The sequence below is a fragment of the Phacochoerus africanus genome, chromosome 2, assembly GCF_016906955.1.
Source record: "Phacochoerus africanus isolate WHEZ1 chromosome 2, ROS_Pafr_v1, whole genome shotgun sequence".
Taxonomy (NCBI): Eukaryota; Metazoa; Chordata; class Mammalia; order Artiodactyla; family Suidae; genus Phacochoerus; species Phacochoerus africanus.
The window spans coordinates 279,708,383-279,735,982 of NC_062545.1; the positions used below are offsets into that span (position 1 = coordinate 279,708,383).

The 27,600-nt window shown below is 59.6% G+C and overlaps 1 protein-coding gene across 4 annotated transcripts in view; it reads left to right on the plus strand.

Moving 5' to 3' along the window:
* Positions 1-27,600, plus strand: part of EHMT1 (euchromatic histone lysine methyltransferase 1) — a 146,272-nt gene that overhangs the window by 78,338 nt on the left and 40,334 nt on the right. For 3 of the 4 annotated variants that reach the window (XM_047769111.1, XM_047769112.1, XM_047769113.1), the window contains exons 7-12: positions 7,431-7,505; positions 9,190-9,310; positions 12,768-12,899; positions 14,794-14,939; positions 20,274-20,417; positions 21,460-21,686. In XM_047769111.1, the coding sequence (XP_047625067.1) occupies positions 7,431-7,505; positions 9,190-9,310; positions 12,768-12,899; positions 14,794-14,939; positions 20,274-20,417; positions 21,460-21,686 (845 nt within the window). The remainder of the gene's footprint in view (positions 1-7,430; positions 7,506-9,189; positions 9,311-12,767; positions 12,900-14,793; positions 14,940-20,273; positions 20,418-21,459; positions 21,687-27,600) is intronic. The other variant, XM_047769114.1, reaches the window with a different exon arrangement.

The window sequence follows — 27,600 nt, forward strand, 5'->3', positions numbered from 1 at the left end:
GCCCCAAACAAGAGCTCCTGAACTGCTACTTTCTCTAGAGAACCCACAGTTCCGTGTTTTTCAGAGCAGAGAGAGATTCTGGCCTAGGCTCACGCGAGACCACGTTTCGGGATGAGCCTCAGGGTTGTGAGCCACACTGAAACTGCAGCTGCAGCGGGGGCAGGATTCTGCCAGCACAGGTGCTTTGCTGCTGCGTTTGCTTCGAGCGCAGAGCGCTGCGGCCGCGCCAGGCCCCGCTTCCCCCCCAGCTGGTTCTCTGTGGACCGGGCCTCCCCGTCTTCAGTAGCGTCACTTGGACATGGAAGGTCTGTCTCCAGAGGCGTCTTCCTCTTGATCACGTTGGCGACAGCCCTGCGTGTGTCACCGAGCAAAGCTTTGACGCCGAAGTAGTTTGCTGCCAGAACGAGGCCGCGAATGTCCCTTGGTCAGCGGTCGGAAATCCGTGACCCGGAGCAGGGGTGCCGTCTGTCCCATTTCCCTCGTCCCTTCCCCTCTCGCGGTGGCTGCAGTGCTGGATGACCTCTCTAGCGTCGCTGCGCTGACCTTTGCTAAAGGGACTGGAGCAGCGTCGCCACCGTCCTCTCGTTCCTGACAGTCCGAGTTGTTGGGCACGTTCCGCCTCCGCTTTGGTCGTCCCTCGGCGGGGACTCTGCAGCTTCTCGGGAGGCCTGGTGTTAGGTCTCCAGAAGGCGGCAGGCGGAGCTGACGAGAGCGGGGCTGCGAGCAGAGAGAGAAGGGCGGGGACAGGCCACGCTTCTCTTGCGGGTTGGCTTGCGCTCGTCAGAGAAGCGTGTCATCCTGCGCAGCACATGGGTGTGAAAGCCTTGGGCCCTGCAGTGACAGGCACCACAGCGTCAGCAGGCAGCTGCTAGTCGCCAGCTCCCTGGGGGCCCGGCCGGCCCAGGCGCTCAGCCCAGGTGTGGCCCCACGGCGGAGCAGGCGTCTGGAGCTGCTGGCCGGGCCGGTGGTCACGGGCACTGGCGCGTCCCAGCGGGCCAGGCATGTCCTCGCCACTGACTCCGCCCTTGTCCGCCCGGGACCTGCTCTGGGGGCACTGCGGGTGGCCCCTGGGAGCCAGGCATTGTCTGCAGGGTTCCTGGCTCAGGCACAGCCCCGAGCAGAGCAGGAGCTGCCATTCGGACCTGCTCTCCTGCTCTCTGGTTGGGACGGGGCGGGTCAGATGTGGTGGCTGGGACCCGGGCAGACGCGGCCTTCACCGTTCCGTGTCGTCGGACTTGTTGGAGAAGGCGCCCGACCGTCCTCAAGGTGGGCGTTCTGTCTGGTGAGTTACCCTGAAGCCTAGGGCGGGCACGGCCGGGTTAGCTTGTTGAAATAGTGGCTTGTTGGAATACGTCATTTTGTTGTTCAGCTTTTTGTCCTTTGCATCCGCTCTGTGCTGGGTGGGTGCAGCCTTTGACGTGAAAGCGTTTTCTTTCAGCTTCTGGAGTTTGGGGAGTGTCTTTTCTTAGTGTTGCTTAAATTTCAAATTCAAGTTTAGCCAGTTACAGCGGTTCTTCCTTTTTAGCAGGTTTGGGGGGGAATTTTAATTGCTGCCCCTGGTTCTTAGGGGTATTGTTCAAAAATGCCTGGGGGGGAAAATGCTAACACTAGAGATTTAAAGGAGTTTTTCCCTGCTGGTTTCTTGGAGCTTATTTTCCGGTCGGTCGGTGCACAGGGCTGTGTGGTGTTAGGAAGGCTTTTGTGTGGCTCGGATGGTGGAGCGGGGGTCGCTCAACTTCCTTTTTGGTGGTGTGCTCTTGGGACATCCAGGGACCCAACTGCGGCCCCTGGCTGCGTCCTCTTCAGTCTCGGGAGGGGACGGGGAGGGGCTCTGATGAGCCCAGCGCCTTGGAAGGAAGCCTGGCAGTTGGTGGTGGCCGCTCGGGATGGAGCCTGCCGGTGGTTGTGCCCGGTCACAGGTCACAGGTCATCGGGACCTTGGTGCTTCCGCAGGAGCTGGTCTGGAAGTGGAGCCGAGGCGGCAGCAGTGGCGAGTGGGCGCGGCGGGCCGCTCGAGGGTGTGCCCCGAGTGCCTGCGGGCTAGTGGGAACCGTGGCGCCAACCCCTCTCGGGCCTCGGTGCACGATGGGGCGGTGCCAGGCCAGCAAGCCCGCCTCGCGCAGGAGCCCGCGGGCAGCCGCTCGCTCCGCCCCGCAGCCGCCGAGGGGAGTCTTCAAGTGATCTATTTCAAAACATCACGTGTTATCTTGCGTCCCTCCCGTGTAGGGAGGTGTGAAGGCCAACGGCATCCTGACTCTGCAGCGGGGGTTCACAGGTGATTTTAAGAGAGCTGTGCTCCCCGCCTCCTGCAGTGGGGACCTGACTCCGGGGGACCTGGGTGCCAGGCCCCGTGTGCTGTCCTCCAGCCCCCTGTGGCTGCTGTGACATCTTGCACGGGTCACTTTCGGTGAAGGCGCCTGCAGGAGGGTGCTCTCTGCCGTGGGAGGCAGCCCCCGAGTCCAGCCTCCCGCTTATGGTGACTGCGGGGGACGGTGTTCCCTCGCCCCTAGGGCTGCGCTGTCCCCACGTGGCGTTTGGCTGAAGTTGCACGTGCGGCCGAGCAGCTTCTCACACGTTGGCTCCCACCAGTGCCTGTTACCCCGGGCACCCCAGGCGTCTTCACAGGGCAGCCCAGGCGGCTGTGTGTGAACAGGTGCGTTTGCCTGCGAGTCAGAACTGGCGACCCCAGGCTCTTCCTGTCCACTGCTGGGTCTGTGTCCCTTTTGCTACGCAGACCTTCTCCTCGGGGGTTTTGAAGAAATTGAGGGAAGCCACCATCTGGCGGGTTATTGGTTTCATTCTTTGTATATGAACCTTTGACGCCTGTAGAACCGTGATGAAATGTGGTAGATGGATTCAAAGTGGGTGAATGTTACGGTGTATAAATTACACCTCAGTAAAGCTTTTTTTTTTTGCTGTGACATGCCGCGGATTAATGTGGGTTCTCAGTTCCCAGAGCAGGGCTTGAACCCGGGCTGCAGCGACGAAAGTACCAAGTCCCGCAAGGTGCTTAGCCGCGTCGGAGTCAATTCTGTCTGTCGGTAACTGACATTCCTTTCCCTGATGATTTAAAATGCCGCCTTTACCGTCAACCATGTGGCTTTTGAATGTGAGTCTATCGCTGGATTCTCTGTTTTGATTGAATCTAGACACTAACACTGAGTAAGTCTAGATATTGATACAGAGAAAAAATGAAAATGGATGTCAGGCCGAAAGAATCAGGAAACAAAAGTGGAATCCAGATGCAAATGTGGGAAACCAAATAAGACGGCAGGGACAGTGATAACGGTGGCCAGCAATGGGCTGACTGTGTGAGCTCTTCGCCAGACTGGAGAACGATGGGAGGGGCTCTGGGGCCCAACTCTTTTTTTTTTTCTTTTCTTCAGGGCTGCACGCACAGCATATGGCAGTTCCCAGGCTAGGGGTCAAGTCGGAGCTGCAGCTGCCGGCCTCCACCACAGCTCATGGCAAGGCCAGGGATCAAACCTGTGTGCTCGTGGGTCCTAGTTGGGTTCATTACGGGTGAGCCACAATGGGAACGCCCCCGAGGCCAAACTTGCATAAAAGTCTCACTCAGTGTTCGCCACGACTGAGCGTGAAGTCACAGTGATGGGGTGGGGGGAGAGGGGGGAGAGGGGGCTCCCCGCAGGGGCGGCGCGGCGGGTGGGGAGGCTGGAGAAGGCCCAGCTGCAGGCCTGTGGACGTGGGGACAGGCGCAGCCACGGGGATCAGGGAAGGGGCTTGAGGTGGCGGCTCCCCTGCTCTTGTTCTTTGTCCCTATTCTGAGTGTGGCTTGTTTTCACTTGGTCTTATGTTTGTGGGATTGGTTTATGCTGGCGGCCATCTTCGCCGCACTGAGCAGGTGCGAAGCCGGGTGGGGGGTCTGGCAGGTGCGAAGCCGGGCAGGGGTCTGAGGCCCCCTCCCCCCCCCGCCCCAGGATTGGGGAGTAACTTGCCTTTTCACTCGCACTGGGGAGTCTAGCTGGGGTTCGGTCCAGTTTCTAGAGCAGGGCACGTTCATGGGCCGCCCACGTCACTGAGCGCCTCTGCCGTCCTTGGTCGTTTCTGGGAGAGGAGAGGAGTCCTGAGGCTGGAGCGTCGGGTGGGAGCAGGCCCTCCGCCCTTGGGGCGAGCACGCGGGCCCGGGTGGGAGGTGTCCCGTGTGGGTGCCGCGCGTCCCGTGTGAGCGGCAGGGCCCAGCAGCTCTGCTGCCTTGTGATCCTGGGACTCTGGGTGCTTTTACCTCCCGATTTGCGTGCCCCGATTTCCGAGAAGGCTGGCTCCCTTTTCGTATGTTTATTTGCCGTTTGCGAAGTACCCTCTGAGCGTCCAGGGTCTCTCTGCGCTGCCTTGTCCTTTAAGAGGCTTTTTGTCGGAAGGGAGCTCCTGTGTGCACGCTGGCAGCGCGCTGCCCTCTCTGGCGGCTCCCTCCTCTTTGCCGTTGGCCTCCTTGTGTCCCCACTCGGTGGACGGGGCAGGTGGGTGGCAGCCAGCTCTCTGGTCCCAGCCGAGGCCCTGGCCGGGCCTGCTGCCTGGGGTCTGTGGGCCGCCCCACGTGGCCTCCTTACAGGCCTGCCGTCCTGGCTCCTGCTGGGCTCAGACGCCGGCTGGCTGCTGCCATCCCTCCTCAGGCCCCTTGGCCTGTCATCTACAGCGCGTTCCTCGAAGCTGCGTGTCTGCAGTCAGTCCCCAAGGAGAGTGACCTTTCCTCCTCCCGTGGCAGTTGCTTTAAAGGCGCTTCAGACGGCGTTAATCTGCCTCTTTCAATTGGTAGTTTCATTGCTCAGTATTTTTAAAATAAAAAACAACTCAATGAAGTTTAAAGATAACATTTAAATAAAGCTGACTAGAGATGTCAGCATCCTACAGAGAGGCTGTATTTAATAGGGAACATTTTAAGGTAGTGCTAATAGCAGTTCGAAGGAGGGCGAGCCATGCTTTCTCCCCTCGCCTGAGCGCAGGCCTGGACCACTGTTGCTGTGATGCTGGAGGTGAAAAGCGGAAGGAAACAGTGATATTTAAGAGGACGTGGGAGGAGTTCCCATCATGGCGCAGTGGAGACGAATCCGACTAGGAGTCATGTGGTTGCAGGTTTGATCCCTGGCCTTGCTCAGTGGGTTAACGATCCGGCGTTGCCCTGAGCTGTGGTGTAGGTCGCAGACGCAGCTCAGATCCCGTGCGGCTGTGGCTGTGGCTGTGGTGTAGGCCGGCAGCAACAGCTCCGATTCAACCCCTAGCCTGGGAACCTCCATATGCCAAGGGTGCAGCCCTAAAAAGACAAAAGACAAAAAAAAAAAAAAAAAAAGGACGTGGGAGAGGAGTTAGTTCCCCGAGAAGAGTTTCCATCTACAAATCCAGGAAAAACAGCTGAGCAGCTGCTGTAGCTGTGAGCTGAGCTCAGTGAGAAGCGGCGACGTGAGAGCAGTAAGCGCCTGAGGGGCTTGGTGATGCCCTCATGGGCAATGTCGGTGGGTACCTTGTGCAGCCAACAGCCGCCCGGCACCCGCTGGGGCTTCTCCACCCGAGGGGGCCGGTGTTCCTTCAGCAGGTGTTTCGTTGTGGGTCTTTAAAGAGAGCACCTTGGACAACAAAGCCACGATGACCACACCTGCGAATGGGCCTGCTTCCTTAATGCCCCAGAGCACTTGGCAGCAGATGGAGCAGAAACGTCTGTTAGCTCTAGGACCTGGCTGCGAGAGGTCGGGGATGACCCAGTGTTTGTCTGAGTGAGAAGGTCCGTTGTCGGGGCTTCCTTTCTCCACGCTGTCCGTGAATTCAGCAGTTCCGGCGCCGGCGGGGGGCGGGGGGGGGGGGTTGGAAGTACGAATGCGGGGCCGTGATGAAAGTGACACATTTGTGCACGAGCCCAGAGCACACCTGTCTGTCCCTGACGGCACCGGTTTTATGCGAGTTGGGTTTTCGGTTTGTGGGCAGAGGCCGTGGAACGTCTCGGGAGCGTGAACCCCTTCCGGAGCCGGGGGGGGGGGCCGCCGGCTGACCGCCCTGAGCGCCCTGGGCCCCCCTCTGCGTCCTGTACTTGAACAGCACGCGTTGGAGGGTAGCTTAGTTGTACGTCGGTGAGGCTGTGCTTCAAAGGTGTGGAGATTCAACACAAAACAGTGAACTGTGGGAGACGGTGTCGAAAGCCATTTTTCCATGTCAGCTGAAGGCCTTCTAGGGTCAGACACAGACCTAGAAGCCACGAAGGGAGAGGGGGAGAGGTGTGGCTTGTTCAGCTAAAACCTCAAGCTTCCTGTGAAAAGAAACGCCAGAGGCAAAGCCTGCGGAACTTGATGGGAAAATACGCATGTGCCATATTTCACGGCCCAGCGATTCCTGTCCTGTGTGTGGAGTTTGTGCAGTTGGTAACAAAGCCGGGACCCACTGACAGTGTGGGCCGAAGATGTGGCCCCAGGGGCCACCGCGGGAGGTGTGGAGGGGCTCAGCTCCTCCGTGCGGGGGGGCCAAGGACCCTGGGACCACACGGCCTCCCAGAGAGCAGCCTGACGGCTGGGAGCCGAGTTGGGCCCCTGACCTGGGCTTGTCTGGAGCGTGACCTTCCTGTGAAGTGCAGGTGTGCTCATGGATACAGCAAATGGGGGGACACCGAGTCGCCCCTCAAGCCAGGCCCAAGGGCTGGGGGCACTTAGGTTCTCGTGTAACCTGTGCAGGTCGTTGCGTGAGGAAAGAGTCCCACACCGTACTTCGAACTAGGCAAGAGTAGCTGTCACAGAAGCATTTATTTGAGTAGCAGGCCCGCGCGGGCCCAGCGTCGGCCCCAAGGGCGCGAGCTGCAGGAGTGTGAGGGCTCGGGGCGGGTGGGGGGTTTGCATCTTGCATGACTTCGTGGTCTCGAAAACCTTTCTACCCTGCGTGCTTTGGTGCTTTTCCGGTTTTTTTTTTGGGGGGGGGGCTCTTTAGGGCCTCAGCCGCTGCATATGGAGGTTCCCAGGCTAGGGGTCAGATTGGCGCGGCAGCTGTCAGCCTACCCCACAGTCACAGCAATGCCAGATCCGAGCTTTGTTTGCAACCTACACCACAGCTCTTGGCAGCTTGGGATCTGAGCCTCATCTGTGACTCCTTAACCCACTGAGTGAGGCCAGGGATTGAACCTGCGTCCTCGTGGGGAGCAGTGGGGCTCATCGCCACTGAGCCACGACGGGAACTCCCGCTTTGGTGCTGCTTTTTAATTGAGTTCTCTCACACGGAGGGCGCGTCACTCGAGATGGCCTTTGGCACCCGGCGGATGACCGCGTGCAGGCCGGGGCCACTTACTGGCGGGAGCGCAGGGCTGCGTGGACACCCAGCCCGGGCACCCTGTCTGGGCCGGGGCTCCTGGGGTGGGGAGTGGCCAGCCTCTCGGGTCCAGCCACTTGCCACGGAGGGTCTCACCTGTCTCTGTTTTGTTTCCGGCTCCCCCGCGCCGCCAGGTGGACGGGGAGTCAGAAGAGGAGCAGGAGTCGGCCGGCACCGGGGAGGAGGAGGATGGAGACGAGTCCGACCTGGTGAGCCCATGGCGGGGGTGCCCTGCGCAGGGGAGCGTGGCTGGGGCGGGCCGACAGGGGCGGCAGCCAGGGGGCACCGGGAAGGAGTGGGGCTGGCTGGCCCCTGAAGGCAAGGGCCATCCCCTGTTGGGGGTGGGCAGCCTCGTGGTGACCTCGTAGGGGTGGGGTTGGAGAGCGGCGCTGTAGGAGGGTGGGGGTCCCTGCCCGGGGTTAGTGCTGTCTGTCCACCCTCACGGGGATGAGGAGAGGGCGTGGAGGGGGCTCTTGGGTCTGGTGATACACTCATTTCTTTGGGACAGTGGGTGGGAGGGGCGGAGAGCAGGGTTTTGCTATAACGGGGTCCCGGGAGCAAGGAGCGGGAGCACAGCACGGGGCGCCTGGCATCTGGAGGGGATGCCGGGTGACGTCACCTGGACCCCTCCCTGCAGGCAGGCGAGGTGCCCAGCCGAGGGCCCAGGCTCAGGGCTGTCAGCAGGAAGGCCAGTGGGCTGCCCCTGGTGTGTCAGTTTCTCTCTTGAACACATTCTTTTTAATTTTCTTTCCATCCACAGTAAGCGGGACCTGTGAGGCCCTTGCATCAGACTAGTTAGAAGGGCTAGTGGTTCGAACTCTGTCTGTTCGTAACTTGTGGCCGTTAGTTACCCTTCCCATTCTGGATTTTAGAAGCAGATACTAAAAGAAATCCTGAAGTGTCATAAATTACTTCCAATCTCCTTCCTTGTTCTCGGTGTCATTGCTGATTTGGATGTAGATTCTGAAGCAGGTTGAGGCTTTAACGATTGGGTGCCTGTTTTTTTGTTTGTTTGTTTGTTTCTTATTGTCTTTTTGCCATTTCTTGGGCTGCTTCCACAGTATATGGAGGTTCCCAGGCTAGGGGTCGAATCGGAGCTGTAGCCACCGGCCTACGCCAGAGCCACAGCAACGCAGGATCCGAGCCGCGTCTGCAACCTACACCACAGCTCAGGGCAACGCTGGATCCTTAACCCACTGAGCGAGGCCAGGGGTCGAACCCGCAACCTCATGGTTCCTAGTCAGATTCGTTAACCACTGAGCTGCGCCGGGAACTCCACGGGTGCCTGTGATTAAAGTGGATTCTGGAGTTCCCGTCATGGTGCAGCAGAGACGAATCTGACTAGGAACCACGAGGTTGTGGGTTCGATCCCTCGCCTCGCTCAGTGGGTTAATGATCCGGTGTTGCTGTGAGCTGTGGTGTAGGCCACAGACGCGTCTCGGATCTGGCGTTGCTGTGGCTGCAGTGTAGGCCGGCAGCTGCAACTCTGATTCAACCCCTAGCCTGCGAACTTCCATGTGCTGCGGGTGTGGCCCTTAAAAAGCAAAAATAAATAAGTAAATAAGTAAATAAATAAATAAATAGTGGATTCTCTTACTGAGCTCATTTGTTTAGTTCCTGGGTAGAAGTTTTTCATCCCTTCTTTTTTGTCCCAAACTCAAGTAAGATTCATTTTAATTTTCCTGGCCTTTTTTTTTTTTTTTTTCCTGTTAAAGTGACTGAGCTTAGAGTGATGTTTAGGGAAAAGCATCAGCGTCTGTAAGACCTAGAAAAATGTCTGGACGTGTAATTAATCTTCTGGTTGAAGGATCAAGATACAGCAGGAAAACAGCTTCTGGGACTTTCACTCAGGGTCCCTGCTTTGCTCTTTCTGTTCCTGCCCTTGGTTCTCAGAGCTCTGAATCCAGCATCAAGAAGAAGTTTCTCAAGAGGAAAGGGAAGCCTGACAGCCCCTGGATCAAGCCGGCGAGGAAGAGGAGGCGGAGAAGTAAGAAGAAGCCCTCCTCCACGCTAGGTAAACGCAGGCGCCCACGCTGCACACCGGGGGGGGGGGGGGGGGGGGGGGGCGGAGGGGACGCGCCCAAGGCTCTGGCTGGGGCTCCGCCTAGGGTTTCGTTTGAATGGAGACACCACCGTTTAAAAAGGAAAGACCATCGGAGGAGTTCCCATCGTGGCGCAGTGGTTAACGAATCCGACTAGGAACCATGAGGTTGCGGGTTCGGTCCCTGCCCTTGCTCAGTGGGTTAACGATCCGGTGTTGCCGTGAGCTGTGGTGTAGGTTGTAGACGCGGCTCGGATCCTGCGTTGCTGTGGCTTTGGCGTAGGCCGGTGGCTGCAGCTCTGATTCGACCCCTAGCCTGGGAACCTCCATATGCCGCGGGAGCGGCCCAAGAAATAGAAACAACAACAACAACAACAAAAGACAAAAAGACAAAAAAAAATGATTAAAAAGGAAAGACCATCGGAAATGACCGTCAGAGCTGTCGGGTCCCCTAGGGTGGGTGGTCTCCGCCCAGCAGACCTCCCGCGATGCTGCGGTCGTCCTCGCGGCCACGGTTCCCTGTGCGCCCAGCAGTCGAGTCCTGCCCTCAGTGTCCTGTGTGCATGGGGCCCACGCGGTGGCTCTCAGCCCTTTGGTCCGACTCCTTGGTCTGGAGGTGGTTTGGCCAGAGGGCGGGCAGGAAGGGGGCGACCCTCAGACGTGGTGGGCGGGGTCGGCCCCCGCAGCTCTGCTGGGCAGAGGGCGATGCCTGCGTCACCCAGGTGGCCCTGGGTGAGTCTCACCACCCGTGCGACAGGAGGCCTCCACCACACTCACTGTGTGCCAGGTCCTGCCGCCGCCCCGTGCAGACCCTCCCTCTGCCCCTGGCCGGCCCACCCGCCGCCCAGGCACCTCTGCCTGCATGGCCTCCATGGGCGCTTCCTCCCTCAGGCCGCCCTGTGGGTCCCTCTCGGAGACGCTGCGTTTGCAGGTGGTGGGAAGCGTTCCCAGGTCTGGCCTCCCCTGCTGGACGCTCGTGCTTCTGCCAGTTCTGGGCTTTTGCACGTAAAACGGCGGCTACTGCTTGTGTACAAGCCTTTGCTGGGCAGACGCTCTCGTTCACTTGGAGAGATACTTAGCAGCGGAAGGGCTGAGTCTGCTCCATGTCTGACTTTCAGGGAGCTGCCAGGCTGGTCTCCGAAGCGCTTGTCCTGGCTGCGCTGGCAGCCCCTGTGCTCTCACCAGCACTGCTGTGCTCGGCCTCCCGTTTCCCCGCTGCTGGTGGGCGCGCTGGAGCCTCGTTGCAGCTGCCCGTTGTAGTCACCCAGCGAGTGAGGAGGGGCCCCCTTGGCAGTTGCGTTTCTCCTTTTGTGGCTTGTTTCTATCTTTTGCTCCCTTCGAAATCAGAGGAGCCGCCTTCTGGTGCGTCAGCACTTCCATCAGTATTCGAGGCACATCTTTCGTCAGGTGCATGTTTTCCAAGTATATGCACCTAGTACAAGTTTTAAAGATATTTGATGAAATCTAATTAGTGGATTATTGTCTTTGAACACTTTCATGCTTTTTGTGGTCCCAGAAATCCTAGCCTTAGCTAACCCAGGACACAGAGATTTTGTCCCGTGTCTCCTTCCTGAAGTGTTAGAGTTGCAGCCCTTGTGTGCGGGTCTCTGATCTGTTTTGGGGGGGTGGGGGGCAGCTCCCGTTTTGCATGTGGATGCCCCGTTGTTCCAGCACGTTGCTGGCGTTGGGCGTTCTTTCTGCATTCCACCCTGTGAACCTGTGCTGACAGTCACCCTGTGGCTGTTCCTGGGTTTCCCGGGGCTGCGTCGTTGATGGGCCGCCCTCTGTGCCAGCACCGCAAGGCTGCAGGGCCTCGTTCCCCTTTCCGTTATTTCCACCTTCCTCTAGATTCCCCGGTAGAGGAGCTGGTTTGCTAAGCAGGAGAGGCAGAGCTGTCCCCGGAAGTGCAGAGGGCCACGGGAGGCCTGTGTGTGCCAGCGTCAGCTGCGTCCGGTGGCCCGTGGGGTCTGTTGACCCACCCCGCACGCGCGCGCCTCCTGTGACCCTCCTCTCCTTCGCTCAGGTTTCCTTGTTGCTCTGATCTGGATTGTCAGCCAAGGTCAGGACGCCTGCTGTGGGTCTCCTGTTGGCCGCTGGGAGGCGTTGTAGATCCAAGGCCAAGAGTTACTGGGGGCAGAGGCTCCGTCTTTGCCGTCTTGGGCACAGTGTCTGGATCCACGCCTAAATGTCCATCCCGGGCGCGTTTGTGTCTCATTTCCTCCGCGAAGTGTTTACAGCTGCACTAGGGCTACTCCCATTCTGCAGTTGGTGGTCCGTGTCGCTGGTGGGGGCTTCTCCGTGTCCGGGTGTGGGTGCCGACGCCAGCGTGAATTCACCTCTGGACCCCGTGCCTCTGGATTCAGCCCCTCCTTTCGGAGCATTGAAGTGGTGCCCATGACTGCTGCTCAGAAGCTTGGCTGTGGACTGAGGGCGTCTACGCTTGGCTGGGTTGTTGCCCCGTGTGCACGTTTTCACAGGCACCGCACACACCTGGGCAGTCCGGGTGCGTGGACAGGCCTCTCGTCGGCACGCGCCTCTCGTCGGCACGCTCAGATTGTGTGGCCCTCCCGGGTGCCGCGCCTCCCTGGCGGGGACTGCCTGCAGCCCGCGTCCCTCTCTGTGGGTCCTGAAGCCCGGGTGTCTGAGGTTGGGCTGGTTTCCCCACAGCCCTGCACGTCTGCGACGTCTTGAGCTCGAGCTCTGAGCAACAGCTGCTCTTTCAAACCTGCAATTCAGGTTTTCCTGTTTTATTTCTTTTTTATTTTAATTCTTTTTTTTTTTTTAAGATTTTTATTTTTTTCTATTACAGGGTTGTTTTTTTTTTGTTTTTTTTTTCCTGATTTTTGGGCCACGTCTGCGCCATATGGAGGTTCCCAGGCCAGGGGTCTAATTGGAGCTGTAGCTGCCGGCCTCCACCACAGCGCACAGCAACGCCGGATCCTTAACCGGCTCAGCGAGGCCAGGGATCGAACCCGCAACCTCGTGGTTCCTGGTCGGCTTCGTTTCTGCTGTGCCACGACGGGGCCTCCTCTGTCGCGGCTGGTTTACAATGTTGTGTCATTTTCTGCCGTCCGCCCGGCGAGTGACCCGGTCGCACAGAGCTGCATGTCCTCCTGTTTGGTTTCTGAGTCGTGCTCACGGAACGGTGCTTCTGCTGGGGCCTCTGACGGCGACACCGCTGTTACCTCGTGCGGACGCCGCGGAGAGCGTTGTTTTTACCCGTCGGCACCTTTGCTTCGCTCGGTCCAGTGCCCCCTCCCGGGACCGCTATGGGGGGTGGGGGCTGGCAGGATGGGGTGCCAGGGAGACGGCAGCCAGGCAGCGGGCCTGGTGGCAGTGGAGTCCTTCGTTGTCTGAGTGGCTTCCTGAGCGTCCCTCACGACGGCGAGGCCCCGGGTGCCGTGCTTGACGTGTGTGCCTTTGACCTCAGGTTCCGAAGCCTGCGCGTCACCCTCAGGAAGTGCAGAGCCGATGGCGCCGGGGGACGGCTCGGGCTACATGGAGGTGTCCCTGGACTCCCTGGATCTGCGTGTCAAAGGGACGCTGCCATTGGAGACGGAAGGTGACGGCCGAGCGTGGTGCTGCTCCCCCGTGTGCGTGGCTCCCCAGCGGGAAGTGGGGGCACTTGGGTCAGGTGACCCAAGAGGTGCCAAGCCGACGCAGGCCAGTGTGCTCGAGCGAGGCGGGCCTGGGGGGGGCAGCCGACGTCCCGCCACGCTCCGTCATCCCGAAGTCAGAGGCGTCCTCGTAGGGTCCTCGGAGCAGGCGGCCTGGCGGGGTCAGACGCCGTTGCGAATAACATGGCTTTCCGCTGTCTCTGGGTCGATGATGTTCTGTTGAAATGTGGCTTCCAGGCAGCGGCCAGCGGGTGGTGCTGCTCCGAGAGGTCGCTCCTGGGCCTTGAGGTCGCAGCAGCGCAGCTCCGGGCCCGTGGCTGAGCGAGGCGCACGGGGACCAGGCAGCGCTCCGTGCGCGCACCCTGTGCTCCCTCCACTCGGGTGCTCCCCTGGCGCAGACCTTTGTCGTGAAAAGTCATCCAGAGCCGTTTGAGGCTCTTGGAAAGTCTGTTTAGATGCAACGTGGAGAAAACGTACAAGCCCGGTCCCTCCCACCCTGTGGCTTTTGCTGACTGCTGTCGGGGTCCAGCTGCTCGTTCCTCAAAGGACATGACCAGCTTGCAGGGTTTGAACACGGGAGGGATCTGATTCACCTGTTTAACTGAGGAAGGCGGTTCTTTAGCTGAAGACGCTGAGCGCGGGCTTGTCGCGGTTCTTCTGCGGTCTCCGCCTCCCCCTTTCTTTCTCGTGTCTCACGTCTCCAGACCTCTTTTAGACGCATCTCAGGAGTAGTACGAGTTCCCCCTTCACCCAGGGGGCCGGAGGTGGGGCCAGTGCGGGGGTGGGGGGGGCACTCCTGCTGCCCCGAGTCGCTGTCTCAGCTGAGCTGGCGGGTGAGCGACGCGGCCTCTACCTCCGTCCCTTTCTGGTAAAAGTCCGGGCCAAGCTGGCGAGAGTGGCCTGGAGGAGGGCGGAGACGCGGCCGGGCCGCCTGCATGTGCATCGGGTGGCTTCCCAGAGTTCCTCCTCCCGGTCGGTGGCCCCGAGGGCAGATCCACTGGGCCTGCCCAGCCGCATGCTGGTCTGGAGAGACGGCGGTGCTCCTCGCCCCCCGGTGCCCCCGCTTTGGGTGTATCCAGGGCTAGAGTTTCAGAAGTGGTCTGCTGAGCGGCCGCTGCAGACCTGCGCCTGGCTTCACACCTGTGGTGCTCATGCGTCTGGCCCCGTGTTCCCCGCTTGCTCTCAGAGCAGGCCACTCGGAGGGTCACCCCGACCTCGGGGAGCCCTTGACGCGCGGCCGGAGCGTGTCCTGGCTCAGAGGCCTTGGGCCCTCCGCAGGGGAGGGGGCGGCCGGGGCCTGGCCTGCCAGCCTCCTTCCCGGGCTGTTGCTCAGGCAGGGACACGGCGCGCGCCTGCCTCTGGGAGCGCAGTTGGTTGGTCGGGGGGCCTTTGGGCCGCAGGTCGCCTCCTTCCCAGCTGCTCTGCGCCTCGTCCTCCCCGCAGGCCAGGCGAGGAGGGTGCTGTGCTGAGCCCGCGGAGGAGTTCGCCTCGTCCTGGTTTTCTCCTCGGTTTGCCCACGTCTCCCCCTTCCGGCCTAGTAAACGGGCTCTTCGTGCTGTTGTGGGAGAGGATGTTCTAGATGTGAAATAAACGAGCTGCCTCCGGGCCCTTCCCAGTTGAACCAGGTGTTTGCTTTGTGGCTGTACTTCTGAAGCCAAGTGAGGAAGACAGGTGTTTCTTCCGTGTGGGAAGCAGAGGACCTGAGAGCAGCTGGTGCCAGCGGCCTGGCCCCTGAGCCTTCTCCTTCCCCGGGGGCGCACGGTGGGCCCTCCCCCAGGCTGGGCCGCAGGGCCGGGTCCACGCTGTGCGGTGACACGCCCGCCTTCTGTGTGACTGCAGGGCTGGCCAACGGTCCCGACGTGGGGGAGACGGACGGCCTCCAGGAGGTGCCCCTTTGCAGCTGCCGGATGGAAACCCCGAAAAGCCGAGAGATCACCACTCTGGCCAACAACCAGTGCATGGCCACAGAGAGCGTGGATCACCAAGTAAGCGGTTTGCCCTCTTAGCGCCGGGGCCCCGCCGCCCACGCGCACAGTCACGCCCCTGGCGACAGAGCCAGCGCAGCTGGGGGCTCTGCAGGGAGACGGTGCGATCGTGGGCGAGGGCGAGGGGGCTGCGGGCTTCTCTGCCTGGCTCTGGGCGCGGACGTGGACAGCTCGAGAGGCAGAGCTGACTGAGGTGCTGGTGGCCTTGGCACGCGTTCTGTCACTGGCAGCGTCTCCACAGACCCCTCTACCTTCTTCAGAAGAACTTTTCGCGAAGAAGCGGCAGGTAACCTCTGACCCTGCCTTGCAGCAGCAGTGGTGGCGGCGGCGCTGCCAGCTCTCCAGTCCCTCCCTCTCCCCGGGCCCTCTTGGCTCTGAGCTGCATTTTAGGCAAACCCCATTTGCCACTGAACATCCCAGCGGTGCCGTCTGAGGCACAAGAGAAGGTTGCCTCGCGTCGCCAGACCACAGCAATTTCCCGTCTCTCCTGAGGCTTGGCTTCCCCCGCGGAGGCCGGCTGGGCTCCGAGCCGCGAGCCCGGCCCGTCTGCCCTCTGGGCGCCGCCCGCTGCAGGCCTGGGCTCGGCCCCCCTGAGCCCCTGCGAGTGGGGCTGGAGCTGTCCAGGCACTGGAGCTGTGACGTCGTGCTGGCCGTGCCACCAGGGGCTCAGCCCCCTGCTCACGGCGCGGGTCCCCGCCGTCCTGCCCTTGGTCCCCGTGTGCTCGGAAGTTGCGCAGGGGCGGTTTTGCAGCTCTCCTGTACCTCCCACACTTTGTCTCTGGGGTCTTTGCGACTGGGGGGGCTGTGGCCGCGTGTCCCCCAAAACGGGCTTCCTCTGGGTGGGGTGGGTGAGCCCCTCCCCCGCGCTCTCAGGTGAGAGGGGCTGCCTGGCGCCTTCCAGCCCCTTCCTAAGCTCATCTCCTCCGGCTTCAGGGTATTAGGCCTCCAAACTTGGTGGTAAGAGGAAGATTAGACCCAGAAAACAGCACAAGACACATCTGGCCTAACAGGTGCGTTGGGGCAGGCACTTGGAACCCCGCACCAAGGCCAAGAAAGGAGCCGCCATCCTGGCCCATGTCCTCGCCTCGAGCCTGTGTTTTCAAACCACTTCGTTGTCTGTACACGTGTCTCCAGACGCCCTGCTCATCTGCCTTCTTGTCTTTCCGTCCATCGGTGGCCGGCCGGCCTCTGTGGCCCTGGGTCCGAGTCGGCGCCTCCCTCTGCGCCTCATGCAGAGGCGGCCCCGCGACGAGGCAGGCGCTCCTGCACGTCGCTCATCGGAGGTTTCTGAGTGACCGTCTGCTGAGGAGCCAGGCGGTTTCCGCTGCCGTTTCCTGGCTCGGCAGAAGGTCTCAGACAAGGACGGCCCAAGCGCCAGCCTTTCTCTTCATTTCCGGTCTTTCAGGGGATGAGTCACGCCCTGTGTCATCTTCTGGGGTTGACCGTTGGTTTCTCTTCGGACCCATTATGAAGGCGTGTAGTTAAGTGGGGTTGATGAGGTCGCCCTCTCTCTGACCGTTAGAGGCTCAGACGGCAGCCCTCTGCCCCCTGGCCTGCAGGACCCTCTTCCTGCCGGGCCCTGGGGCTGCCGCGCAAGGTCGGGACTAACCTTCGAGTGAAGCTGCTCGAGTCACGTGCCGCGATGTTTTGTGCATTTACACGATCTGTGCAACTCAGGGAATGAGCGATGTCCGTGGAGTCACAAAAATCATTCAAAGTGCAGGACACCTTGCCGTCTAGAGTTAGGTCCCTACAGCTGGCGGACAGTGGATTGAGGGTTTATGTTATTGCAGCAGATCTTTTAAGAAACTCCCATTGTAGAGCTTTGCTTAGTGTCCAAGAAGAATGCCCACAGGAGTCTGCTCTGAATGCAGAGCAGGCATGAGACCCGCTGTCTTACTAAACTAGACGTTAACGTTTTGTAAACAGTTAAAACCAGGACATTTCCATTGAACATTTAAAAAGTAATTTTTTTTTCATTAAAATACGCGCCTCATATGATAGGTTTATTGCTATTTTTAAATACATTAATATTTTAAAAATTACCTCTTGGAGGTCCCGTTAAGGCGCAACGGAAACGAACCCGACTGGTATCCGTGAAGACGCGGGTTCGATCCCTGGCCTCACTCAGTGGGTCAGGGATCCAGTGTTGCTGTGAGCTGTGGTGTAGGTCGCAGACATGGCTGGGACCCCACATTGCTGTGGCTGTGCCGTAGGCCGGCAGCTGTAGCTTCGACCCCTTGCCTGGGAACGTCCATGTGTTGCAGGTGCAGCCCTAAAAAGGCAAAAAACAAAAGAAAAACCCACAAAAAACTCTTAACTTCTAACATGGTGAATGTGAACAGATGTACCCCCCCCTTGGACAAAAGCCTTTTGGGACTCCGTAGTGAGAGGTCACTGAAACCAGAGATTTTTTAGGAAGCTCCAGTCTCAACTTCTCTTTGCTTCATTTCTCTTGTCAGGTCCTGTCCTCTTTCAAGCCCCCTTTGCCCTGGTGTCTTTGTGCCCTCGACTGGAAGGGCATCCTGGCAGGCTGGGTTTGAGAGTCCTGGTGGCTGGCCACGCTGGCCCCGGGTCCAGGCGGGGCCTTTCCCGGGTACCTGCTCTCTGCAGACCCAGGGAGGACCTCTGGGTGTCCGGGTGCCCTCTGTGCTGGGATCCATGAGACTCCGCCTCGGGCGCCCTCCTCCTGGTCCTCCCTCCGTGTCTCCAGGGTCTCGGGCTGACAGACCTACTCCCCCCATTGGCCTCTTGGGCCGTTGGTTTTGTCGTCACTGTTGGCTGAGGGTTTTTGGTTTTGCTGTGTCGCTGCTCTCTCAGTTTTTTATGGTATTCCAGGGAATTCCTTAAAAAATTGTTTTGATGGAGTTCATTCAGATCAGGCTGCCATGAAAATTTATTACTACCTTTCATTCCATGTTATTCTCAATCACTCCCCTGTGTTATTTTTGAAACATGCAAAGACGCTGTTTTATTTATTCACTCACTCATTTTCATTTTTGGCCACACCTGTGGCGTGTGGAAGTCCGGGGGCCAGAGATCAAACCCGTGCCACAGCTGCAGCCTGAGGCACAGCAGTGACGACACTGGATCCTTAGCGCCACCAGGAAACTCCCAGCAAGTTCTCAAGCTGTTGCCGTTTTCCCAGAAGTATTTTTCACCTGCTGATGCTCAGGCTGCCTCATCTTCAGCTGGTAGCTGCCCCCAGAACCAGTTCCTTTGTCCCTCTGTCTCTTTGCCATTCAGCTTTACTGCAGGTCGCCTTTCGGGGGGGGGTGTCTGAGCCCTGACAGACGCACACGATCGTGGGCCCAGCACACTGGGGGCCCTGATTTCTGCGCATCTGCGTCTCTCTTGCTGGGGGTGGGGCGCCCACGCTCTAGCGTAGTCCTGGCGTCTCCCCCCCGCCTCCGCCTCCCAGCTCGGCCCGCTCTCCGGGGACGCGTCTTCTTGGTGGGGGGACTCTCCCGGGAGCCCGTGGGGCCTGCCGGCTCTGTCTTTCAGGTGTTTGGATGGTCCCCGTTTAGCTGGTCCTCAGCCCAGTGGGTTTCAGTCTGTGATCTCAGTAGTGCCAAGAGTTCCCCACCGGCTCTAACTGTGCCTTCGGTTTCTGCCTCTCAGGTGGGGATTTTCATGGTTCCGGTTTCTTCCACCGCTGGCTTCATTACTTAGGTCTTTTTGTAACGTTCCAGCCGTTGCTCAGGGTTGTGGAGCCTGCCTTCCCCAGTGCTCTAGCACTTGGCGTGGAAGGAAGAGACGCTTACAGAGACGTGGGTCCAAACCCCCTCCCGCCTCTGTCATTGGCTTCAGTGCTGCATCCGCTGTTTTGTAAGCAGCCGTCTTTACACACGTACAGTCGTCTTAGTTTCCCTTCCGCCACCCTCCCCGTGCCCGGGGCCTGCCCAGCACACGCCTGCTAATGACTTCTCTTCGCCTTCGTCTGGAAGGCATTTCATGGTGCTGGTGGGCGGCCGTGCTGCGTCCTCTGTCTCCTCTGGGGGTGCGTCTGCTGGTCCCTTGGGGCCCGTCTCTGCTCCTGGCGTCCGTCCTGCGGCGCGGCCTGGCTTCGGGGCTCTGCTCTGGCTCCCCGTCCGTCTGGCGCCCGGCGCGTTCCCTTCTCCGTCTTGTCCTCGACCCCGTCCGCGTCCTCTGGGCCCTGTCGTCTCTCTGCTGGCGCTTCCATCCGGCTTTCTTCCTTGGCTCCCAGTGTGAGGTTGCTTCGTCCTTCAGGGCAGGACTTCTGGGCACCCCTGCTGGTGGCGACCCCGCCTGGCTGCGGCGCAAGCTCCTCGCCAGCCCCCTGAGCCCGCCCTCTGCCCTGCGGCCTCCCCTTGGATGGGCCGTCCGAGGTTTCTTGCTGTGGGGAGCTCCCCGCCCCGCCCTCCTCGCACAGTGTCCCCAGCAGCCCAGGAAGGGTCACAGCCGAGCTGGCCCCCGTCCCTTCCCTGTGCAGCCTCTCGTCTTGCCCGGCGCTGCCGCCTGTTCTCTCTGTGTGCGGCACCGACCGCAGCCCTAGGGCCGCAGGGCCTTCAGCCGCGCGGGCCTCCCTCCCACGGGGTGCGTGGCCGTCGTGGCTCCTGGGGAGCCGGAGGTCCGGGGCCAGAGGTCCGGGGCCGCAGGTCACACGCGGCTTCCTCTCCTGTCCCTTCTCGTGGGTCCCTGGCAGGGCGGCCTCAGCTCTGCCCTTCCTCGTGTCCTTCCCCTCCGCGTCTCTCCTGCTCCCTCTCCCCGAGGCTGGACGTCGCGCTTTGCTTGTGCAAAGGCCGTCTTCCAGCACTTCTGAGGCAGCTCGCGTTTCTTCCACCTTCTTTCTGATCCTGAGAACTTCTGTTCCCCGCGCGCCCCTTGCCTCACCGCCTCCTGATCCAGCCTCTGGGCTGCCACGGGGTGTCAGCGCAGCGTCTCCTCCAGGCCGCGCACCCCCGGGCTCTGTGGCGTTCTCTGGAGTGTGTGCTCTATCCGGGAGAAGTGGTGACTCTGGACGTGGGGGTGACAGTGGTGGTGGGGGCGTCGCCCATGTCAGGAGGTGCCTGGGAGACAGCAGGGCTGCCGGGACGGGTCCCAGGTCCGTTTTGCACTGGCCGCCCCGAGCATCGCTGGCCCTTTTGTCCTTCCGCCCAGCCCGGCTGGGTCGCCCACCTTGTGTCCTGGGTCCCTTCAATGTCTAGACCGCGCAGCCCGCCCAGGACGTTCTCCTGATGTGGCCCTGTGGCCACCTGTGGCCCGCCTCCCCGCCTTTGATTCCTTCCTTGCCCCCCCCCCCCTCCCCCCCGCCGCTGGGCATGGCTGCTGGGAGCCGACCGCTCCGGCTTACCTGCTCTTGTCTGGTTGCAGCTGGGCAGGTGCACAAACAGCGTGGTCAAGCACGAGCTGATGCGCCCGTCCAGCAAGGCCCCGCTCCTGGTGCTGTGTGAAGACCACCGGGGCCGGATGGTGAAGCACCAGTGTTGCCCTGGCTGCGGCTACTTCTGCACAGCGGTAAGTGCCGGGCCAGCCTGGCAGCTGCATGAGGCCTCGGGCAGGCATGGTCCTGCAGCTGCTGACCTGGGCCTGCCCTGCGTATGCCCCCACGCGCCGCCTGCCTCCAGCCTGTGAACCCGAGGCCTCAGCTCCCCTCTGCCGCCCGTGTGTCTGAACACAGCGGCCCCTCCTGTCCACGTCCCCAGGGTCTCCTTCGCCCGTGGCCTCGTCCGCCAGGGTAACTGCTGCCGCCTTGAAGCCGCTGCTCCCGCGGGCCCTTCGCGTGCCCGGGCCAGGAGCCCCCCCCAGGGCTTCCTCCCTGTGCCGCCCCTGCCCCGTCCTGATCATCCCGTCCTGCTGCTGCTGGAACAATGGGAGCCGCTCCTCTGCCGGGACCTGGCTCCCGGGAAGAGCTGGGCGTGGCGGCCCTCCCCTCTCGAGGTTTCCTTTCTGTCTCGGTGCCAGGGGTCACCCGAAGGGCTCGGTGCTGACCGTCCGGCTCTGGTCTGTCCTCCGTGGGCCCTTCCTTGGCTCTGGTCTCACACGCTGCCTGTGGCCCTGGTCGGAGCAGCCTGAGGGTGAGGCCTTGGCCTCCGCGGGGTGGGGGGCGTCCTCTCCTTCCGAAAGGACGTGTGCGCAGGCGCCTGGGCTGGGCGCCTCCCCTCCACGGCCAAGGGCCGGGAGCCCCCGGGCTTGGCCTCCTGTCCCCGTGTGACGCTCCCTCCCGGCCCTGCTTGCTCATCCGTGTGTTAGCCCAACCAAAGGATGGTTTCTGGAGTTCTTGTCATGGCTCAGCAGTAAGGAACCCGGCTAGGAACCACGAGGACCTGGGTTTGATCCCTGGCTTTGCTCAGTGGGATAAGGCTCCCGTGTTGACGTGAGCCGTGGTGCAGGTCGCAGTCGCAGCGCAGACCCTGCATTGCCGTGGCTGTCGGATAGGCTGGTGGCTGCAGCTGCCATTCACCTCCTAGCCTGGGAACTTCATATGCCATGGGTATGGCCCTAAAACACACACACACAAAATACCGGAAAAAAGGATTTCTCACCTTCCCGCTTTTAGGGTAATTTTATGGAATGTCAGCCTGAGAGCAGCATCTCTCACCGTTTCCACAAAGACTGTGCCTCTCGTGTCAACAATGCCAGCTACTGTCCCCACTGTGGGGAGGAGACCTCCAAGGCCAAAGAGGTGACCATCGCAAAAGCAGACACGACCTCTACCGTGACGCTGGCCCCCGGGCAGGAGAAGAGCTCCACGGCGGAGGGCAGGGCCGACACCACCACAGGCAGGTATGGCCTCCAGCCGAGCCGTCCAAGGGCCCCTGGAAAGTTCTGTCCTTAACTGTTACCGACAACACCAGTTTTCTGGAAGTCTCCCAGCTGCCTCGCTGGCCGAGATCCCTGACCCATGAGGAGGTCGGAGGTTCGCCCGCCGTCTGCCGCTGAGGTCGCCCCCTGCGTGCGGGTGCATCCTACCGTGATTTGCCCGTGTCCAGGCCGTCCTGATTGATGTGGTGTCACAGGGTCCCTGTCCCGTGCAGTGGTCCCATGGGGGCTATTAGGATGCACCTGACACATCTGTATTGACGTCCTGCGTGTGTTTACCTGTGTGTCGATCCCTGCACACTGCTGCCTGCATGGACCTGTCCTCACCCGTCTCCACTCTGTTCACCTGTCCTCACCTGTCACCACTCTCTTCACCTGTCCTCACCTGTCTCCACTGTGTGGACCTGTCCTCACCTGTCTCCACTGTGTGGACCTGTCCTCACCTGTCTCCACTCTCTTCACCTGTCGTCACCTGTCTCCACTCTCTTCACCTGTCCTCCCCCGTCTCCACTCTGTTCACCTGTCCTCACCCGTCTCTACCTGTTCACCAGTCCTCACCTGTCTCCACTCTGTTCACCTGTCGTCACCTGTCTCCACTCTGTTCACCTGTCCTCACCTGTCTCCACTCTCTTCACCTGTCCTCACCTGTCTCCACTCTCTTCACCTGTCCTCACCTGTCTCCACTCTGTTCACCTGTCCTCACCTGTCTCCACTCTCTTCACCTGTCTTCACCTGTCTCTACCTGTTTGCCTGTCCTCACCCGTTTCCACTCTGTTCACCTGTCCTCACCTGTCTCCACTCTCTTCACCTGTCCTCACCTGTCTCCACTGTGTGGACCTGTCCTCACCTGTCTCCACTCTCTTCACCTGTCCTCACCTGTCACCACTCTCTTCACCTGTCCTCACCTGTCTCCACTCTGTTCACCTGTCCTCACCTGTCTCCACTCTCTTTACCTGTCCTCACCTGTCTCCACTCTCTTCACCTGTCCTCACCGTTTCCACTCTCTTCACCTGTCCTCACCTGTCTCCACTCTCTTCACCTGTCCTCACCTGTCTCCACTGTGTGGACCTGTCCTCACCTGTCTCCACTGTGTGGACCTGTCCTCACCTGTCACCACTCTCTTCACCTGTCCTCACCTGTCTCCACTCTGTTCACCTGTCCTCACCTGTCTCCACTCTGTTCACCTGTCCTCACCTGTCTCCACTGTGTGGACCTGTCCTCACCCGTCTCCACTCTGTTCACCTGTCCTCACCTGTCTCCACTGTGTGGACCTGTCCTCACCTGTCTCTACTCTCTTCACCTGTCCTCACCTGTCTCCACTCTGTTCACCTGTCCTCACCTGTCTCCACTCTGTTCACCTGTCCTCAACTGTCTCTACTCTCTTCACCTGTCTTCACCTGTCTCCACTGTGTGGACCTGTCCTCACCTGTCTCTACTCTCTTCACCTGTCCTCACCTGTCTCTACTCTCTTCACCTGTCTTTACCTGTCTCTACCTGTTTACCTGTCCTCACCCGTCTCCACTCTGTTCACCTGTCCTCACCCGTCTCCACTGTGTGGACCTGTCCTCACCTGTTTCCACTCTGTTCACCTGTCCTCACCTATCTCCACTCTGTTCACCTGTCCTCACCTGTCTCCACTCTGTTCACCTGTCCTCACCCGTCTCCACTCTGTTCGCCTGTCCTCACCTGTCTCCACTCTCTTCACCTGTCCTCACCCGTCTCCACTCTGTTCGCCTGTCCTCACCTGTCTCCACTCTCTTCACCTGTCCTCACCCGTCTCCACTCTCTTCAACTGTCCTCACCTGTCTCCACTCTGTTCACCTGTCCTCACCTGTCTCCACTCTCTTCACCTGTCCTCACCTGTCTCCACTCTGTTCACCTGTCCTCACCTGTCTCCACTCTCTTCACCTGTCCTCACCTGTCTCCACTCTGTTCACCTGTCCTCACCTGTCTCCACTCTCTTCACCTGTCTTCACCTGTCTCTACCTGTTTGCCTGTCCTCACCCGTTTCCACTCTGTTCACTTGTCCTCACCTGTCTCCACTCTCTTCACCTGTCCTCACCTGTCTCCACTGTGTGGACCTGTCCTCACCTGTCTCCACTGTGTGGACCTGTCCTCACCTGTCACCACTCTCTTCACCTGTCCTCACCTGTCTCCACTCTGTTCACCTGTCCTCACCTGTCTCCACTCTCTTTACCTGTCCTCACCTGTCTCCACTCTCTTCACCTGTCCTCACCTGTCTCTACCTGTTCACCAGTCCTCACCTGTCTCCACTCTCTTCACCTGTCTACTCTCTTCACCTGTCTTCACCTGTTTGCCTGTCCTCACCTGTCTCTACTCTCTTCACCTGTCTTCACCTGTCTCTACCTGTTTGCCTGTCCTCACCCGTTTCCACTCTGTTCACCTGTCCTCACCTGTCTCCACTCTCTTCACCTGTCCTCACCTGTCTCCACTGTGTGGACCTGTCCTCACCTGTCTCCACTGTGTGGACCTGTCCTCACCTGTCACCACTCTCTTCACCTGTCCTCACCTGTCTCCACTCTGTTCATCTGTCCTCACCTGTCTCCACTCTCTTTACCTGTCCTCACCTGTCTCCACTCTCTTCACCTGTCCTCACCTGTCTCCACTCTCTTCGCCTGTCCTCACCTGTCTCCACTGTGTGGACCTGTCCTCACCTGTCTCCACTGTGTGGACCTGTCCTCACCTGTCTCCACTGTGTGGACCTGTCCTCACCTGTCACCACTCTCTTCACCTGTCCTCACCTGTCTCCACTCTGTTCACCTGTCCTCACCTGTCTCCACTCTGTTCACCTGTCCTCACCTGTCTCCACTGTGTGGACCTGTCCTCACCTGTCTCTACTCTCTTCACCTGTCCTCACCTGTCTCCACTCTGTTCACCTGTCCTCACCTGTCTCCACTCTGTTCACCTGTCCTCAACTGTCTCTACTCTCTTCACCTGTCTTCACCTGTCTCCACTGTGTGGACCTGTCCTCACCTGTCTCTACTCTCTTCACCTGTCCTCACCTGTCTCTACTCTCTTCACCTGTCTTTACCTGTCTCTACCTGTTTACCTGTCCTCACCCGTCTCCACTCTGTTCGCCTGTCCTCACCCGTCTCCACTGTGTGGACGTGTCCTCACCTGTTTCCACTCTGTTCACCTGTCCTCACCTATCTCCACTCTGTTCACCTGTCCTCACCTGTCTCCACTCTGTTCACCTGTCCTCACCCGTCTCCACTCTGTTCGCCTGTCCTCACCTGTCTCCACTCTCTTCACCTGTCCTCACCCGTCTCCACTCTCTTCACCTGTCCTCACCTGTCTCCACTCTGTTCACCTGTCCTCACCTGTCTCCACTCTCTTCACCTGTCCTCACCTGTCTCTACCTGTTCACCAGTCCTCATCTGTCTCCACTCTCTTCACCTGTCCTCACGTGTCTCCACTCTGTTCACCTGTCCTCACCTGTCTCCACTCTTTTCACCTGTCTTCACCTGTCTCTACCTGTTTGCCTGTCCTCACCCGTTTCCACTCTGTTCACCTGTCCTCACCTGTCTCCACTCTCTTCACCTGTCCTCACCTGTCTCCACTGTGTGGACCTGTCCTCACCTGTCTCCACTGTGTGGACCTGTCCTCACCTGTCACCACTCTCTTCACCTGTCCTCACCTGTCTCCACTCTGTTCACCTGTCCTCACCTGTCTCCACTCTCTTTACCTGTCCTCACCTGTCTCCACTCTCTTCACCTGTCCTCACCTGTCTCTACCTGTTCACCAGTCCTCACCTGTCTCCACTCTCTTCACCTGTCTCTACTCTCTTCACCTGTCTTCACCTGTTTGCCTGTCCTCACCTGTCTCTACTCTCTTCACCTGTCTTCACCTGTCTCTACCTGTTTGCCTGTCCTCACCCGTTTCCACTCTGTTCACCTGTCCTCACATGTCTCCACTCTGTTCACCTGTCCTCACCTGTCTCCACTGTGTGGACCTGTCCTCACCTGTCTCCACTGTGTGGACCTGTCCTCACCTGTCACCACTCTCTTCACCTGTCCTCACCTGTCTCCACTCTGTTCGCCTGTCCTCACCTGTCTCCACTCTGTTCACCTGTCCTCACCTGTCTCCACTCTCTTCACCTGTCCTCACCTGTCTCCACTCTGTTCGCCTGTCCTCACCTGTCTCCACTCTGTTCACCTGTCCTCACCTGTCTCCACTCTCTTCACCTGTCCTCACCTGTCTCCACTCTGTTCACCTGTCCTCACTTGTCTCCACTCTGTTCACCTGTCCTCACCTGTCTCCACTCTCTTCACCTGTCCTCACCTATCTCTACTCTCTTCACCTGTCTTTACCTGTCTCTACCTGTTTACCTGTCCTCACCCGTCTCCACTCTGTTCACCTGTCCTCACCCGTCTCCACTCTCTTCACATGTCTTCACCTGTCTCTACCTGTTTGCCTGTCCTCACCCGTTTCCACTCTGTTCACCTGTCCTTACTTGTCTCCACTCTCTTCACCTGTCCTCACCTGTCTCCACTGTGTGGACCTGTCCTCACCCGTCTCCACTCTCTTTACCTGTCCTCACCTGTCTCCACTCTCTTCACCTGTCCTCACCTATCTCCACTCTCTTCACCTGTCCTCACCGTCTCCACTCTCTTCGCCTGTCCTCACCTGTCTCCACTGTGTGGACCTGTCCTCACCTGTCTCCACTGTGTGGACCTGTCCTCACCCGTCTCCACTCTGTTCACCTGTCCTCACCTGTCTCCACTCTGTTCACCTGTCCTCACCTGTCTCCACTCTGTTCACCTGTCCTCACCTGTCTCCACTCTGTTCACCTGTCCTCACCTGTCTCCACTGTGTGGACCTGTCCTCACCCGTCTCCACTCTGTTCACCTGTCCTCACCTGTCTCCACTGTGTGGACCTGTCCTCACCTGTCTCTACTCTCTTCACCTGTCCTCACCTGTCTCCACTCTGTTCACCTGTCCTCACCTGTCTCCACTCTGTTCACCTGTCCTCAACTGTCTCTACTCTCTTCACCTGTCTTCACCTATCTCCACTGTGTGGACCTGTCCTCACCTGTCTCTACTCTCTTCACCTGTCCTCACCTGTCTCTACTCTCTTCACCTGTCTTTACCTGTCTCTACCTGTTTACCTGTCCTCACCCGTCTCCACTCTGTTCACCTGTCCTCATCTGTCTCCACTCTCTTCACCTGTCCTCACCTGTTTCCACTCTGTTCACCTGTCCTCACCTATCTCCACTGTGTGGACCTGTCCTCACCTGTCTCCACTCTCTTCACCTGTCCTCACCCGTCTCCACTCTCTTCACCTGTCCTCACCTATCTCCACTCTGTTCACCTGTCCTCACCTGTCTCCACTCTCTTCACCTGTCCTCACCTGTCTCCACTCTGTTCACCTGTCCTCACCTGTCTCCACTCTCTTCACCTGTCCTCACCTGTCTCCACTCTGTTCACCTGTCCTCACCTGTCTCCACTCTCTTCACCTGTCTTCACCTGTCTCTACCTGTTTGCCTGTCCTCACCCGTTTCCACTCTGTTCACCTGTCCTCACCTGTCTCCACTCTCTTCACCTGTCCTCACCTGTCTCCACTGTGTGGACCTGTCCTCACCTGTCTCCACTCTCTTCACCTGTCCTCACCTATCACCACTCTCTTCACCTGTCCTCACCTGTCTCCACTCTGTTCACCTGTCCTCACCTGTCTCCACTCTCTTTACCTGTCCTCACCTGTCTCCACTCTCTTCACCTGTCCTCACCGTTTCCACTCTCTTCACCTGTCCTCACCTGTCTCCACTCTCTTTGCCTGTCCTCACCTGTCTCCACTGTGTGGACCTGTCCTCACCTGTCTCCACTGTGTGGACCTGTCCTCACCTGTCACCACTCTCTT